The 18992-nt window shown below is 40.4% G+C and overlaps 1 protein-coding gene across 1 annotated transcript in view; it reads left to right on the forward strand.

The window, feature by feature from the left end:
• The window catches only part of cacna2d2a (calcium channel, voltage-dependent, alpha 2/delta subunit 2a), a 175668-nt gene that overhangs the window by 72596 nt on the left and 84080 nt on the right, over positions 1-18992 (forward strand). The window contains exon 4 of the mRNA XM_085354357.1: positions 17370-17429. Coding sequence (XP_085210483.1) covers positions 17370-17429 — 60 coding nt within the window. The remainder of the gene's footprint in view (positions 1-17369; positions 17430-18992) is intronic.

Genomic DNA, 18992 nt, shown 5'->3' on the forward strand with positions numbered 1-18992 from the left:
AAATGTCATGCAATTACTATGAGCCTGAATATCAGGCCTTCCAAAATAATGGTACCTTCATTGTGAGCACCATCTTCTGCAAGTAGCAGAAACTTCAAAGGCAAGTCTGTCCCCTTGACCTGCATCGTAAAAACATGTCTACAGCCTCAAACAAACACATTTTATGTCTCTATATAGCTAATTTACTTTGAAGAAGGTGCAACTTTTGTATAACTCAACTATTTCTTTGTATTAAGCTTTAGGGCTATGCGTTGTTAAGAAATTCAATGTGTCAAACTGGACCGTTCGGGTAGGGTTATGGTCTCTCTGTCTTCTAGAACATAATAATATGATAAATAATACAATATGCTATAATAATACAATATGAATAATTGTTTTTGTTAATTAAATTATATTATTATGTATATATTAGCACTAATGAGCAGAACTGCACCACTCGAACGGCCGGGGACCAGAATCAGCCGATTTCTTGCATTCCCAGCCCCGATGGGTGACCAGCCAATCCTTGTGTAAGTCAGATTATGATCTGATTCATTTCGTGCAACACACACAGACTAAAATGTCATTAACCTTCAATCTCCTCACTATGAGTGAAGACACAAAGTCAGCCGGCACGGAAACATTCTAAACATCAGACCTAATCAGAATAGCCCATCTGCAGCTGAAAATTGGCGTTTCAAAAACGCCTATAAAGGCGAAGTAGCTAAAGCTAAAAGAAAGAAAGGAGTCAATGTCCTGTTATCTGGTAAAGTTATAAACATATATACTCCATTGGAAATGGTGTAACTGACATTTGTTTTGTCATATAAAACCTGTTGGACCTGCTTTTGTTTGGTAAATATGTCAGGTAACGGTGGGCGTACTGCAACTCGTTTGTAGAGCATTTTATTTCCAGTTGAAAATAAGAAAGAGAAGATCCTGTAACTTACTGAAGTTTGGGAGAAAGTGTTCAATAATTTCTTTTATTATAAATACAAATAGCATTTAAGAAAATCTGAATTTTCTTTCTGTATGCTGTCAGTTTTAATTCTTAGAAAAAAAGACTGGGATTGACAAAAATTGCACCTTTTTCTCCAAGGTAGCTAGCATTATTCACTCGATCCTCTCGTTCAAATATGGCCACTTCTGGCTCGCTCAACATGCAGTACAAACCTCCAGGCTGTAGTAACCAAACCAATGGATGACGTCACAGTGGTTGTGCCCATCAGGTGTTTACAGTCTATGGTTAGTTGCAATATTTCTTGCTAACTAAATATGCAAGTTGCAAGCATATTTACAGCGTAGTTTTGAGCAAATGTAGGTATTTAGTGTGTAAAAGCATGCAAACCCAAATAGTTTGGAATGCACTATAATATGAGTGCTTATAAATGCAAATAACAAGCAGACCTTTATAGAGAAATATTAGTGAGTAAAATGAACTAAAATCAATTTAAAAAATAGTTCTTTGTCCCATTATGTCTTACAGAACCTGAAAAGTTCAGGCTACACCTCTCTCACACACTCTCACACAGGTGGCTTAGTGTGAATGCCTAACACGATACTATAATCATTGTCTGTATACATGATAATCACACACTTTAGAGGCTTTTTTTTGTCCCCATTCTGTTTTGAGATCTTGCTTGCTGCACTGCCATTTCACATGACACAGTGGTGGTGTTTCTTAAAATCAACCACAGCAAAGTGTGCTAAGTGAAGGCGGAGGAGTACATCTATTCATTTAAATTGGTGCTAATGGCACACTATTTAAAAGTCAATTAATTGCTAGGGGCCAAATGCACAGTGGCAGTTAATGCTGTCACAACGCTGAGTAGTAATTGGATGTGTTGATGGGGTGTGCATGTGTGTGCTAGTGTGTATTCCTTTTTTCCAAAACTGGGTGGCCACCTGCTGTACTAAAAAATGCTTGTAACAAAAGGATTTTCTGTTGTCCACTGGATAATATTTGCCATAAAGCAAAGCATCACGGGGAAGTGGCATAATAGCCCAAATTCTCTTTGTCTTGCAGTTTTGTGGATATGTATTTGCTTTCTTTGTCATAAAATGTTTCTTTTCAATTTTCTCTCGCTTCGTTTTCTTTTTACTTTGCGCTGCTGTTTCTGAAATTAGCTTTTGAATCTGTATCATTTTTGTTCTTCTCAGTTTGGCACTGCCATCTCCATTCTCTCGCACCTTTTCATCGTCTTCCTCACTTTATCACGCTCGTCTGTACGACAGAGGGGGGGAGGCCTGAGATCGATGTTAGGCCTGCGCACACAGAGACCGGCAGCTGGCTGAATCGGAGTGATCGATCAGGCACAGAGCATTTACTCTGCCAGACTGCTGGGCCTTTGTGGATGGAGATTATTTCTAAATTATTACAGGAGGCAGATGCTTGTCAGAAGATGCACTCTGTCAAGGTTAGACTGCTCCAGTCCTACCTACCTCGCTCCCTCTCTCTCCCCTTGAATCACACTTTGTGCTTTTTAAATGATTCTACTTCGCCGTAGAGTTTTTTTGTTTTTTTTTTAATCTTTCACCCCTTTCTTCTTTCCTTCAATGGTTTTTCTGTAATTTAAGATATTCCACATTGCCTTTTTGTTTTATGGAGTTGTCTTTCTTGCAGTGTGTTGTTTCTCCAACAGCAGATATTTTTAGCACGTAATAGGTGAGATAAAAGGTGCGCAGTGTATACCACTTGGGTAATGAGAAGCTGGAAATGCCTTCTTCTAAATTGACTTCATCCACACAGACAGACCAAATGGGCTACCCGCTATAATCTTTGACCAATGTTAGTCTGTAATGATACTGAATATGCCATCAGACCGCTGTGTGCATGACACGTTTTCAAAAATGAGTTTGTTCTTTTTGAAATGATTTAAATGAGGTATTTTCAATCTCTGCCTTTGCACAGTGCTTAGCGCCTAAGAAACAGATGTATGTGAATGGATTTTTTTGCGCGTGTGTGTGTGCGCTTTTGAGTTGGGGAATCTGTACGTGTGTGTGTTTAAAACTGATAATTCAAGTATGAGATATCTCTAGTATTTGTAATTCAGCCGTGTTAGACTGATTAGACTTGGTAGCGTTCTTGTAGGCCCAGGGCTCTACCCCTTGTGTTATCAGTCATTTATCCAGAGCTGTGTCTTATTCTCGTGGTCAGCATAAATGATCCAAGTTCTCCTCTCTTACAGTATATCACAGCCACTGCTATCTTTATTAATTTTTTTTTAAACTTTAATTCTTAATCCAATCTCTTTACAGTGTCAGTGGATTGATGTATGTGGATGTTGCTATCATACACTAAAATAATCAAATCAGATAAGATAAATAAAAGATCCCTGACTTTAGAATAAAAGAAATAGTCTAGTTGTTTTGGTTAAAGGTACAATGTATAAAATCTCACTGCTAGCCAACAAATTCTGTTTTCTTACCACTCCCAATTCAAGTGCTTAATCCTAGCTACGGTAGCTGCTGTAGGACAAACGTGTTTAGTCTGCCAAGAGAGATCAAAAACATTACATTAGGACTGCACCCCTTAATGGCCTGGCCAGTCACTTAGTGTTTCCCTATAACTGTGGCCATGTTTGTTGGCATGTTTTTCCTACTGCTTGTGTATCCAATCATTTTTGTACGCACTGCATTTTAACATATTTGAATAACTTAGCTATTAACTTATGATAGCTATTAACATATTGCTAATAACTAATAACTAACTAATAACTTGCTAATAAGCAACATGTTTTAATTATATAATTTGTGGTATTTTACATTTTTTCCCCCGAGTCCACTTGAAAAGTCTAGCTACTGTTCATCTGTAGTGACTGTCAGCTGTCAGTCTGATATTTAATTCACAAGGTGCCCATGTTTATTTACTCTGTCTGTAAAACTTTGCGAAGGAAGTCCAGATACGAGTCAATGAGTTAGTGTAGCTCACTTTTGTCTGATGGCTTTCTGTGCTGCAGTAAACACTGCTGTATTTGGTGCTTGCATTAGCTAGCATAATGTTAGCTTATAACCAGCTGTCGTTTAGTCAGCTTGTTGTCAGCTGTACAGAGACGGACAATAACTAATCGCGAGAATATTGGGCGTGCTATGCATTTTCCTGGTCTTTAGCCACATGTGTAGTATGAGCACAATCTTTTTTGTAGATAATCTAAAAAGAATTATAAACGGTACCTTTAAACCATTACACTTTAGCATATGCACACAAAGCCAAATCATTTCCACTGAGAGAAAATGTGAATATTGTCAAGAGAATGAGTAAAGTTTAAATGCAGGAATAAATCGAGCACGATTTCACATTTTTTTTTTTTGCTTTCTCTGCTTTTGCACTATATCAGTTTATTGAAAAATGCAGTCTCTTCTCTGCTTTTAAACCCATTTACAGGCCTGCAAATAGTTGATTGGTCTGCAGCATGGCACACACTGTAGAAGGGCACTTACTCCCATTGTACCTAAAACCTGGGTGTAGCTCTTGGTCTAAAAAGGCCAGCAAGCTGCAAACACACAACTCAATAAACCTGATAAGGTGTGGCTACTTTGTGAATGACAAATCACAAACATATGTCCAGTCTGTGCTTAGTCAAGTTCGGTTTTAAAGATGACTATGGCCAAACTACTTGTTGAGGCAAGCCGAGTAGCGAGACAGCACAGCTCTGTCTACAGCGTGTTCCCCAACACTCACAAATGCTTTCCCATACTACTTACATATTTTATTTACACCAACAGTTCACAATCCACCACTGTGTTTTATACACTCGTGCACTTTGCACTCAGGGTCAGCTTCCTTGGTTGTATTGTGGCTGCGGCTACACCAGCCGCTGTCTATGTTTGCACAGGTTGCCCCTATTGTGCTCCTGCATCAATTATTATGCATTATCTGTGCAACGTAGCATCTCATCACTTCTAACCTCTGAACCAAAACCACACCCCACTGCCACATTTGCAACACTGACAGGCACACAGAGGATGATCATGATGGCTGCCAGCATCTTTTATATACAGTCTATGCTCTCTCCATATAAAATACTCACTGTAATCTGATTTTCATGTTAAAACACAGTTATGGATAGTTTATTTCATTTCTGCCCATAGATATCCACCACTCTGATCCTATGGTAGCTATTAACACTGTAATGGTATCTTTCAATAATTACTTTTTGGGTGATAATTTGCTCTTCATCAAGCCCAGGTTATGGGCAAAATGCCATCTTATATAGGAAAAGTGAAAAATCAGCTCTCCAAACCCCACAAAGATGTCTTATTTACATGTTTATTCTGTTATCTAGTGTGCTTGGCACCAGTGTATTCATGAGTCAGCAAGGTTTTAAATTACAACATTTGCAGGCTCAGTGTGTGATGGCAGGACTCCTGACACGCTGTGAGCACTATTTGCACCCAGCAGTTGTACTTTTATTTTTCTATATGCCACAGCTAGACAACTTATATGCACAAAAGTTATTCAGAAGGGTTTCTTTGCAGTGGTACTTAGTTACAATGCCACATCATATGTAAGCTTTGCATTGTACACACTGTAACTTACCCAAGAAAAGCAGTATTTCAGTTTACATTTATTTTGTAATTTAATTCAGAATAAAACAGGAAATGGTCCCATATTGGATTCTAGAATATACTGTGCATATGGTATAATTAAGTTCAGCTGGTTCTTTGATGACACTTTGAAGTCCAGATTAATTTTCACAAAAAAAGAAGAAGAAAAAAACCCCACAATACCAGTCACCCTAGTGTATCAGCAGCTCAGAGAGAAGCACTCTCAGTCTATCCACATCACACTGTAATGAAAAGAAAGCTTTGGGATTCTTTGAGAGAGAATTTAAAATCGGGGAGAAAAAGAATTGAGCTATATTGTTGCATACTGTGTCACGATGGACCTCCCAGCACATAGTCACAGACACACGTTTTCAAACCTTTTAATAATTACGTCTTTAGTTTTCTGTTTGTTCTGTCTGCCTCTACAAATTGCCTCATATAGATCTTGCATATGTTAGTCTCAGCTGAATTCTGAGCATCGCTGCTTGGTTAAATATTCAACACATCATGTCTCAGTGGCTGAGGAGCATGAACTGCATGAGGACAAGCCACAGCAGACTGATCAAACATTTACATAGTTAGCCAGATGTTATTTGACATTATCATACGAAAACCTGCGAGCTTATTCTTATTCTCCACACAAGGATGACAGTATCATTTATGTGTTAGTCAGAAGGCACATTGCCAGTTAAAGTCATTTCATAGTTTTACTTGTAGTAAACCTGATTATGAATCCATGTAGTATTGGTTTTGCTCTTTAAACAAATCACACCAATTGTGGGGCACTGACTAGTGATTATAAAAACTTAATTTTGTGTCCACTTACACAGCTCAAACATCAGGCCACTTAGCTCTATTTCTCTCTAGTAAAAAAAAGAAAAGAAAAAACAGAGAAAAGAAGGCAAGTTAAGGCCTGGATGGGGAGTGAGAGAGAGGGTGATGAGAAGAAGGGAAATAAGGGGGGATTAATTGTTCACCCAGGAGAGCGAGATAACATCAGATGTTTAAAAGCCGCCACAACTAATCCTGTCATTTCTTGGACTAGAATAATGAAAATGGTGAAATGATATCTCGTGGAGAACTGGAAACTGAGCTAATCTGTATGCCTGTAACGAGCGCATGTTTGTGATTGCTAAGTGGTCTACAGATAGTATAATTCTACTTGCGTGGCATCAGTTTCCAGCGTTAAAGCAGTTTTTTTTTAAAAGAAGTGCTTTTATTATTCAATGAAAGAACATTTTCATTTCAGCGTTTTCATAGTGTTGTAGTTTTTGTTGCCTTCTCAGATAATTATTTTTGAATAAATAATTACTTGGTAAGTTGTAAAATATACTACGTTTAGCAGGAATTCCATTGGCGAAGTCTTGTGAACTGTAGGAGTTTTGCATGTTTTACTCAATTAATTGCAATACTTTGTCCCAAAGCATACCACATGGTTTCAGAATGAGTTCCAAACTTTTAGAAGCTTTTCTTTTTCCCATTACTTTTATTAGAGTAAGGAAAGCTACTCATATGGATAATATTGTCGGTTAAATAATACAATTTGGGTCTCTACACTTTTTTTGGTGGGGGGTGCTGTCACAGTTGCAGTATGTCATTGACAAAATTTTATATACTGGATAAAAAGTGTTGCTCAGCAGATGCAAATGTGAAATTTTATGGTAAACATTTACTGTTTTAAGCAAAGCTCCAAGTTAATTCCTGAAATTATTATACAGACGATGCCAAATCAGTCCAACAACATATGGCGTGTTTTCGAACGTGTCTGCAGTGAACTTGAGCTAACGCGTTCTAAACCATCTGAACCGTCCTTTAAATCTCGGTTGAGTTCATTCCCGATGCTCTCTGCGTGGGACCAGCTCTCTGCCCCACTTCTGTCTATTTGCTCTTCTATCCAAGTAGCTTTCTCTTCCTCTCTGACCCACACCTGGCGTTCTCTTCATCATGTCTTCCACCCTTTGGTCCCGCAGCACTCCCTTTCCTCCCCTGTCATATCTGTCATAGACATTCAGTCGCTAGTGTTGCTCTAGGCTTCAAATTTAATTTGGTTTCAGTCTGCTGTAATTGCTTTGAGAGACAGCCGTGTCTGCATGTTTTTCCTCTCTTATGTCTGCTGGAATACTGGATAGGGTATGTGCGCGTGTGTGTGTCCACGTGCGTGCGTGCGTGCGTGCATGCATGGATAAATATGACTGAAGGTTTGTATTCATGTGTTCACATGTGTAAATCCTCAACAACTGACCTGCCGTGCGCTGTCAGTGATATACTTTGTCAAACACCAACTGCTGTCATTGAGCTTTCTTGCACTCTGACAGTGGTTTTGTCAGGAAGCATACATTTTCCCTTTGTAGCCGTAAAGACGAAAGGGAGGGAGCAAAGTAAATCTGCAAGACATAAAATAGCTTTTAGGAAACGCATCGTGGCCTTTTAGTTGAATTAGAACTGCCCTTATAAGCTCCCGCAGTATAACTCTTTTCATTAAACTATCAGTAATCTTCAAGTAAGAGGGAAGCTGATTGAAGTAAAGGGCAAAAATAGACAGAAAAAATATACAGTTTGCCCTTGAACTGCAGACATCGCTGTGGAAAGGTGAGGTGAGACGAGCCAAGCTAAGCTGATGGGCTGAGATTATATTGGTATGGCTCTAAGCAAAAAAATAAAAAGAGCCTTTCCTCCTCTTGTTGTTCTTTCTTTTCCCCCGTCTTTCTTATTTTTTCATCTCTGCATCAATATATTTAAAACATAACATAAAAAACTATATTGTAGTACATTAGATTCAATGTTGATGCAACCCTAACCTCCAGACATTAACTATATCAGGTGATGATGTTAGATATTAGTTTGCATTTAAGAATAAGAGCTGGAGAATGGCTTTATGGGCAGTCCGATGATTCCTGGGAGGCATGGGGGCAATAGGACAGTGACATCCTCCCGATATATTAGCTATGTGGCAATACAGTATACTGGTGTCTTTGTTTATATTGGCAGATAAATGGACATTTTAAAAACTAAGGAGGAGGCATGAGAAACTGCCTTTAGCCATGTCGCGAGTGTTGCTGTTACACAGTTTGTCCACCAGAGGCCACTCATTAATTTTCAACAGCAGGGCTAATTGGATGATGATAACAATAAAACAAGATTATTTTTAAACTGTCCTCTCATATTATTTTAGTAAGGAGTCCTATGAAACACATATTAAAAAATCATTTTATTATTTTATCTTTCACGTGTCTGAAAGGAACAAAAATTTCGGCTGTGATATCAGATTTTACCAAATATCGGTATCGATCTTAAAGATCCTACATCGATCGGGCTTAACCTGATTGGAGCCCATACATAATAACTAGAGATTCATCTCTTAGTTAACGGGTAAGATACACGTTGTGCATGTCTGCTAAAAATCTTTCGAGGGTTATTTAGTCATATTAACCAGAAAACTACAATCTGATCAAAACAAGCAAAAAACTACAACTATGTGTGGGAACTGTTTTGCTTGCTCTATCAGCAAACGAGGACAAAATAACAGTAATTATATGGGAACTGAATCAACATTATGTTCATGCAAACTTAATGCTGATTCACCCACCCAGATCAGATGTGCCAATAAAGCATCGCACGCCCAAACAAGTCCAAATATGTTTTATTTTGTAATTATTTTCAAATAGTCCACAGCACAGTGATCAAAACATATGTAGCTTTAGTATTTCACAAAACAGATTTTGATGCTTATTAACTGAGAGTCTAGTGATGTCAGACTGCCCCCCCCCCACTGCTATTGCATGTTTCTGCACAATTTCAAGCTTTGGTTGTTTGCTCGTCTCCATCCCATTAAATGGTCTACATGGTCTCATTTGTTTCAGCAACACACATCTGACTGTCCAACTGTTTTTCCATCCAAGCCCAGCACTCAGCGTACGTCTGCCAGAGAAGGGACACACAGCATACAAATGCTTGTATAACTGATTGCCTGTTGATTAATGAGGGCTCTTTTGGTCTGATTGCAAGTGTACAGTATGAACATACATCTCAGTGGAGTCTGTGTCGGTGCGCCGCGTGACCAGTGGTGATTAAAAGTGCGCCTTAGCGTGTGCATGTACAATCATGCTTGTCTTCCATTCAAGATGTCAGCTGCCGCTGTTTTCGTGCTCATTTTAAATGTTTGCGTGTGTGTTTTTACATAATGTGTGCGTGTGTGTTTTGGCAATGATTGGGGTTTTTGTCATGATGCGACACAAATAACAGATTGCTGAAATATAGAACAGCGGCGGAGTACAGACATGAGCTCTCTGTCTTGTTCTGTTGTTGTTGGTTGTGATGCCGCATGCTTATGTCACTCTAACCTCTGAAGACATGCTTAATGATGCTGTTCCCACCCACTCCACCTACACAGGAGGAGGTGGACGCAACATGTGGGTCGTCTGTGAAGCCCCATGAACATGTTAACATTTGTGCATCGTAAAAGGGAAGTGATGTGCTCACTTTTTCTCTTGTGGAACGTCAGTGGGCTTCTTCTTTTTGACTTATGGATTTTATTCACCACTTTTTTTACTAGACAACAAGTATGCAGCTTTCTTCGTCTAAGTCACCCACAAGGTCAGTGCTTTATGAGCTGCTGGAGAACCTTTTTTCTGAAATGTTACTTCCTCCCTTTCTCTCCCTCTCTGCTCCTGTGTCTGGTTGATGCCAGTAACACCAGGAAAGGCTGGGCACGTCTGCGACTATCTGTCAAACAATAGACAGTGAGCCCAACCAGCCAGACACTCGCATGTCACTGAGCTGATCCTGGCCCCATCAACACACTGCTCAGTCTGCACGCTCACCCTGAGCCCCCTGCTGGCCTCTGCATGTAGGAATCATGGCTACCTGTGAGCATTCAAGGCTGCAGATCTCTATGGCATGTTCTTGCAGTGACCTTGTTTTACCGTAACGCACGCGTGCTGCATTGGTGCACGGTGACTTGTGTGGATTCATAGTTTTGAAAGCATGCGTTTTATCTACATAGAGCTTGTTTGTAGCAGTTATACCATAGGAGGTTTAATTGAAATTACAGTGGTAGCAGCTCCAGTGAATGATAATGTGTAGCACAATGGTCTTTGGCCTCATTCTGTGCTATGATGAGCCTGCCACTTAGCTTCAAAGGCACTGTGGTTTAATGAGTGAAATGCATATTATTTTGAGTGTATCTCAAATGAAACAAAGAGCATCCCAATTAAAAGAGAATTAGTTTTTAGCGAGAATTGTTTTTATGGAGATACTTCAGCAGTCAGTAATATATTAGATTAGCACGTTTGCTCCTGTGATATTGCTTCTATCATAATCGTATTTTGATTATATCCATATCATAAACTTAGAAGTAGATCTGTTAGCACACAAGGGTTTATGATCAAGGTCGATCACTTTGGCGTAACGCTGAAGAACCACTGTGAGGTTACAGGAGCTCTTTGCAGCAGCTATTGTTCCAGAGTAAAGACAGCTGCCTTTTTTGTCTCAGTGAACTACACAGAAGCTTCCGCACAATGCTGGCAATCGTCTTTGGAAATGTAGTGTTTCCGCGAGGCTCTGTGGAGTGTAGAGAAAGAAAAAAGAGTGTTTGATTTTGAAAAGCTGGTGAGCTGATGCTGCTGTGGGTAGGTGACATCTCACATCTTCCAGATCCAGCCTCTGTGGAAACAGAAGTGGAGTTGGGAATGCGCTGCCATGAGTGGGGAAAAGCAAAAGACAGTGTTAACATTTCCGTTGTGGTGGAGGAAGATTATGGGTGAGAAACAAAGGCAGGGATTATCTCAGCACATGCTACAATAGCACTACACACACACACACACACACACACACACACACACAGCCTCTGCAAACTGGTCTGCCACAGGGTGCTTTGGATCACAGAACAAAGGCAGGGTCTCCCACCCATCCATGCACATCCTCTGTCAGAGTTAGCTAATAATGGCTACAATACCCAGCTGCCAGTAGCTAACCAACCAGGGACTTGGAATTAAGGGTCATTATTGCACCTCATTATGGACTTTTACATTGTTTGGCAACTCCAAAGGGGGAACGTCTATTGTTATTATCAGTGTCCTCCTCGGAGGAACTTTGCGTGGCAATCTTGAAATTTGATAGTCTGTCAGAAGGCTGGGTTGCAGTCAAAACAAGTTATAAGTTTTCCAGCTCTTTCCCAGTTCAAAGTACTTCACAGAGGAAATTCTCCAATCTGTGAAGTCAATTAAACTCTTCTGCAGTTGATTTGAGTGTGTTGTTGGAATTAATATGGCTTTAGTGGAGGGAGAAAGTTTGGGGGCAGTAAACTGAGACAGATGGAGAGAAATGGAGTACAGCATATGATGGCAGGATAAAACAGCCGAGCGGAGAGGAGAGATAAAAGGATGGTGCGAGAATGAAAGATGGTGGCGGCGGTGGGGGATGGTGGCGGCGAGGGTGCGAGGCCGAGTGAAAGTGAGTTTGTCTGTGATGTTTTAAAATTCTGGAGTGGAAAGTCCCTCCATCTGTTATTGTGGGACGGTTCTGACTCAGTGATTTCTATGATTGGCCTTAATCCCGGCCGAGTGGAGAAGACAGAATGAAGAGCTTAAAGCAGACTGCTCTCACTCTGACAGGCTCCACTGGCTGCTGCTGCTGCTGCTGCTGCTGGCGCTCAGTCTGCTGCCCCCTAATGGACTAACTGCCGCATGACATTACGTCTCCCTGCATTACTACAGCACACTGAGCAGCTCTTAGGGCCATGACACATCTGTGACCTTGTGAGTGCAAGAAGTATTTTATCAGCAGATATAACAAACAGCAGTCTGTACTCAAACTCTAATCATCATATCGTACTTATCTCCTAATACAACAATATTTTATGGAGCTGTGACATGCCTTTCAAACTGTCTCTTGGTAGATCTACCAGTGCTGGAAATTCGTCTCTATCATGCATGTGTCAGAGGATACTTGGGAGGACTATAGAGATGCTGTGGTTTGATGTTTAATTCAACATTGCTGGAAGGACCCTTGAGAAAACGGTTCTATATTTAGAAATATTTTTTTTGTTTGTTTTCAAAGAACCCGGCTTACCTTTATGTCTGCAGCCAGCTGTAATTAAAAAAAAACTCTCATTGAAAAATGTACCAAGGGTCTTCCCTCGCTGTATTAGTCGCAGTGAGAAGGTTAAGTGACCTCAGCAGAGTCATTTCACAGTCTTTTGGTCTCCAAGGTGACTTAAGTGTTCGCATAAACCGAGCTAAAGGGGTCATTTGAGAATGTGTCGAGTACCTTAGTCAAAGCCGCCATCACATGTACAGTCCGTGTCGTGTTTTCTCAAGTGTCCTCGCGGTCAAACACACGCATTGTGAGGCTGTTTTTTAAGACCCTCCAGATCACACAGGCGGCAATGTGTTGAGTGCCCTTTAAGTTAATGCTCAGTGGAAAGGCCTAACAGGCTACGGCGGCCCAGTGTCGAGTTGGCGCTCACCACAGCATGACGCTGCCCGTCCCTGGTGTGCTGTCATTCCTTTAGAAATAACATGACTTTGACTGATTAAACCGCTCCCCTCTGGAAGAGAGGAAACTTAACAGTTATGAATATTAAAGATCCTAATCGTCTCATGCTGAGCTTTTCGTTACTTTTTTTCCCGCTCTCTCTCTCGCCGTCTTCTTGCTCTGTGAGTTCACAGTGAGGGACCGCGGCTCTTCGCCGGCAGCGTTCTACGACAGCGGAGGCATCGGCAAGCTGCTGCTGTCTGCTCTTTGGTTGTTTGCACAATTACGCTGTCACCTGCGCTATTACGTACAATGTTCCCATACGTGACAGATTCCATTGCGTGTTGTTTAAGTCTGCAGAAGTGGTAGAAGCACTTCAAACGCCACTACAGATCGCAGAGTTGTGTTTATGGTTCTTGACCTTGCCCGACGACTGCGTGACAAATGGCCCAACATGTGAGGCGTTTTGTGTCAAGGTTACAATAGCGGTAACATTAGCGCTTCACGCTCATGTTGTTGACTGTCCTGATGTATTTGTGCCTGCATGCTGTAGTGTAGCTGAGTTTCTGTGTTGTGTGGGCCTGTACTGGGCTTATCTGTGCTGTACTGCGCTGATCTCACTATGCTCATCCAGTGCTCTAAGCTGCTTGGGCTCCAGCCACCAGCATAGATGATATATCCCTGCCCCCCTCCTTCCCACATCTCTCACTGTGATTCATTGGCTGTTTGTGTTGCCCATCCATCTGGGCCAGCACAGAGGAAGGAAAGACACATGAAGACACATGGCTGTTTTGGAGCGGGGACTGCATTAAGCAGCGAGAGAAGCGATAGGATCCCAGAGAAATGTTTGCCTACCAGGACGAGAGGAAGGAAGAAGACCAGGAGAAAGGCAGCTGGAGAAAACAGAGAACTGGAAAAACAAGATGTGTTGGCCACTCATGGGGTGGGAGATGGATTTTCTGAAGGAACAAAGTCGAGATTCTTACTGACAGACTAGATCCTGAGGGGAATGGCTAGATCATAGATCATAAGAGAGGACTGAGAAAAGACTGCTAAGAAAATGCAACTTGCTACTATATCTTCACAAATATTTGCATATTAATGAAAAGCTTTACGTGTACCATGTGTTGAGACAGAGTTTGAAATCATGTGGCTAACCTCTGAGCTGCCACAGTGTAGTGAAATCTTTGTTTGGCTCCTCTGTTTGTCCCGAATTGAATATGGGAGTGCTGATAGCTATGAGATTATTGTTGTGGTGCTGCCCTTTAGCGAAGTTGACCGTCCTTAACAAAAAGCTGTGCAATTACTGCTTTTTATAATGGACTCTGGTAATAATTTCAATAAGCTAATTAGATCCTTATTTCTTTGTTTTAGCTTTCTATTGTCTCAACAGGAAATGAATGAAATCATTATTAAAAGCTTATTCAGGTGCTTAATAGCACAATGCAAAAGTGGCTTTAAAGATCCAGATTTATTGCTACCGCACGCCACAAATGATGCTAGTGATATCACATTGTGTACATGCTTAGAGCGAAGCAATTATCTTTACTAACATCCCGCATGACCACACATAGAGCTTGTGTGCGTGCATTGAGATGTATTGTTTCTGCAGAAATGGGGTGGGCGGGGCACTTAATAGAAATAGGACAGCTTCCACTATAATGACAGTTTATGTCTTGCGTGTTTTTTGTAGATAAAAAGGCTCTCATAGCAGGGGACAGGCTCCTTCGGTGTAGCTCCACAAATGAATGAGATCTCTTTGCAGCAGGGGTCTAAATTAGGGTTAGTAATTTTTCGAGCCTTGGGATTTGTGGCTGATCACACTATTCTGTGACGAAAATAACATCGCCCCCTAGAGGGCTGGGGAAACCTAGATACTGAAGCACAAGAGGGAAGGAGGGTGAGTTTCACTGTGGGGTAGGAGGCGTATTTGTCACTTGGACGACTTCCTATAAGAGAAGTTTCTACAGGGATGAACCACATCATAGCAAATGATGTTAGAACATGAAAGAACATCACGGGCAGTGGTGCTAAATATCAGTTTAAGATGATAATATTATGTGTATGTCAGCAGAATAGTAACAGAAGCTCAAGTTAAAACACTTTATATTCAGTCAGACTTTTGACTGACATTTTATGACACGATTTTCAGCAACTCTTCTATTTGGCCGTTGTTGTTTCACTGCATGAGGGGAAAGAAATCAAGTTTCATATTTGACGTTATCACGAAGGTGACCCTTGTCTGTGTTGATGGAGAGTATTTGTGCATATTGAGAGAGAAAAAAAAACAGTAAAAAGAAGTGTGTGCTGCCAGGGTGTTCGAACTTTTAACAAGATAAGCATACGCGTTGGTGTTTAAGAAATGTGCGCATTAAATATAAAAGTCATGGTGCACAGAAACTTCTGTTGTCAATATGGACTAAATCAAATAATGCATTCTTAACTTGACTGCAGCTGAAGATAACAATTTTAAATCATAGCAAACACTGCCTTTCAAGTTAATGTCCATCTCTTATCTGCATGCGTGGAAAAATATGGATATTATTGACAAACAGCCATTCAAGATGAGTCTTTGTTTGGAGCGATGAGGATCAGCACCAGTACTTATTGTAAACATCGTATGGTACTATGTCACATTTGTTTACATTGTGTCTCAGCTCTCAAATAAATGGATACACTTGCAGTATAAGATTATTATTACCTGTGCAATATGTAATAACATCTTATATAAAAATAATAATTTTATAATAAAAATCATCCATCCATCCATTTTCTATGATCTTTGTCTTTTTTCATGAACATCTTTTGAGCCCTTTGAGGGATTTTCTTCAAATTTGGCTCAAAGGTTCACCTGGAATTAGTCAAAGGTTATCTTGACTTTTTCCATCCTTCTTCTTATCTCTGGGCTACTGTTATAGATGGCGCACTTCCTAATTTAAAGTGTGAATCTACTGAAACAAGGAGCCAGCAACAGCATTGTAGTGCAATAGCAGTGACTCAGCAGTATTTCCAGTAACACAGCATGAAGGGAATATACGCACAAAAGTAGCTTTAGTAGTGTTTGCCCTGGAACTATTTAGTGAAAGCATAACATAACTATGTAGCACTTCAGTTTGACAAGAGCTAAAGCAATTAGCTAACTCTTCAGGATCTGCACAATATTGTCACATAATAAAAGTGAAAAATATTTTATAACTAGGATGTTGTATCTTGGGTTGAGATTTTTAACCAGTTGCTTAAAGCTCTGCTTTTCCATCATGTAACCACATAAGAAATTTCTATCTACCATTTGAACTTTCTGTCGAATGGAGTGCAACAAGCGATGTTTGGTTGACTTGTTTACGTTTGGGTTGCAAGTTTGCAGAACTAGATACCTAATTGCCGTTGGAGACTGACAAGCGGCTCTTGCTCTCAGACATGCCCGGGCTTGTCTCGTTGTTGTACACACCATGGAACATATGCATATGTTTGTTATTGTAATGTGACACTTTCATATCAGGTAAAAATGTATCAAGTATTAATGTGGGCAATATGATATGGCACAGCCTTAGCCTTTCAGATTTCACAAACCATGTCCAGTTATTTACAAATCAGTACCTATTACCCATTACCCACTCCTACATAGTGTTTGTGCAATCAAACAGTGTGTCATATATACGTTTTTACTGCACTACGAACGTCTTAAAGTACACTTAACAAGAACAAAGAAAATTAAATTAATATATACAAAATATGATACTATTGCCTTAAATTATCACCAGAGTGTGAGTTGCCTTGGTGGGGATTTGGACTCTCGGTGTGCTTCTTGGCAACAAGTGTGAATATTATTTAAATATTAAATCCTAAAGTTTTGACTACATACAGTATGTCAATTAGACAGACATGGATTTGAAGATACAAGTGCAAAGTGATATTTTCTACACTGTAATACAGAGAGTGCACTGTATAAGATTAATAAAGCATTAACAAACTGAACAAACAGTTTTTAGGTTGACTGAGACGATGAAAATTGGATATTTTCTTGCTTATAATTGTTATTTCAGTGCAGATAAAAATAATAATAATAACATTTATTTTTTAATTTGTCTTTTAAATTTTATTTTATTTTTTGTAAGTTGGAGAGGATATAGGGCAGTGGTAGGGGAAACATTGAATGCTCATCTCCTGGTGCTGTGAGACCGGTGCTTAAAGGAGGACAGCTGCCGTTCTAATCATCAGCTTTTATAGGGAACAAGGTCACCATTTCCATTCTGTCTGTTTGTCCGTGGCACACACAAACACGCCCACACACACACACACAAACAAATCAATTTTCTATTGACTTCTGATACTGACACTGCTATTTTTTTTCTCTTTTTGCTACCTTGTAGAAACTGGCCAGAGAAGCAGAGCAGCTTCAGAAGGAACACGTCTGGCAAGATGGTGTGACGGTAAAGTAGGACACCCGCTCCTCTCCCTCCTTTCCAAGACTTCTGCCTTTTTCCCTTTTTTCTTTTCTAGGCAAACTGGTTTATCTTCCTGTCATCTGCTTTCCAATTTCCCCTCAATTTAACACCTTTAAAGGTAACCCTTTGATGACAATGTGATCAGCATCACAGAGACAATGTGGTGATTAGTACAAAAAACAGTAATGCACATTATGACCTTAGCATTATATCCATACACCCTGAAATTGCTTACTTAAAATTGCTTGAAAATTACTTCTGGGGTTGTTATTTTTATGGTATATAAAGCTTTTGCTCTTTTTGTTTTGCGGGCCGTAGTAACTTGAACATTACATTCTCCTGCAGCTGACCTTTTAAAATACTAGACATCTGCTCTTGAAATCTAAAAAAGGAGAAACGGTATTACTCTGGCTTGTGTGTCTTTGAGCCGGTGTGCTCCAGTGACTCTCAAATTTGCAAACATTCAGATGCCCTGCACACACAATGCACACATATATGCATGTATATATAGCCTCACCCGACGCATGCACACTCCCTACTGTCACATCCTCTGTCTCCAGGGAGACAAGCTCGATGTCATGGTACACTTCTCACAAATGGATTTTTAACCCCACGCCTCCTGGGGGATATTTGAGAAAAGGCTTTAACTGATTTTAAAACGAATAATTATTATGAAGCCTACTTCCCTGCAAGTCCATTTTTATTCATGGTTGCTTACACTCTAAAGCGGTACTCTTGGGGTGGGGCTGGTTCTGCAATCCTCCGTCTCACCCTGCTGGTCCAAGGGACAGAGCTGCAGTGTGGATGTCCCTTCATCTTAGACCTGAGTGGGGTTGATGCCTGCCTCTCCCTGCCCGGATCTGATGCACCTCAATGGGATGTGTAACCATGCAGGAAGTGAAGCCTGGGTCACAGGGACCAAGCACAGCACACCTGTTCATAAGTAGCTCCGTCCAATATGGCATCAATACCTCCTCGTGTGGAAAAGCCAGCACTCTCTTTAAACTAACCCTCCCCCTCCAGAACACCTCTCTCTGTCCCTCTGTTTCGACTCTTTCGCCTTTTCTCCTTCATTTTTTGCATCTCTTTCTGTCCAGTCACCAGTCTCATTCGCACTCTAACCTTCAGCACTTCCATCACATTCATAAACCTTTTTTTTCCCCTCCCTATGTGTCTTTAATCAGCCATGAAAACATTTGGAATATACCATATTGTTGCAAATACTGCAAATGAATCCTAATAGTGTTTCTCTATTAATAATGTATTGAGCTGATTTCATTTGCCTTTATAATTAGAACAGGTAATGAATCTCAGCAGGGGCAACTGTGAAACCATTAAAAAATATCACAAAAAGGTGGTGGCGGTGGTAGATATGCCACATCCCTGCAAGATTTTTTTTTTCTCCTGTTTGTAGATTTTGTGCTCTCCTAATTTCTCTTTGGGTGAACACTCTGCTGACTGACACTCTAATTAGATTAGGGCTGCATGCTCTTTGGGTATATTAGGCGAAATGTGTTGCATCTTAAACTAGCGGGTGGAGCAGTCTGT

This window comes from Diplotaxodon limnothrissa, linkage group LG5 (genome assembly GCF_057381915.1).
Source record: "Diplotaxodon limnothrissa isolate DT_005_m linkage group LG5, D_limnothrissa_male_GT1.1, whole genome shotgun sequence".
NCBI classification, from domain to species: domain Eukaryota; kingdom Metazoa; phylum Chordata; class Actinopteri; order Cichliformes; family Cichlidae; genus Diplotaxodon; species Diplotaxodon limnothrissa.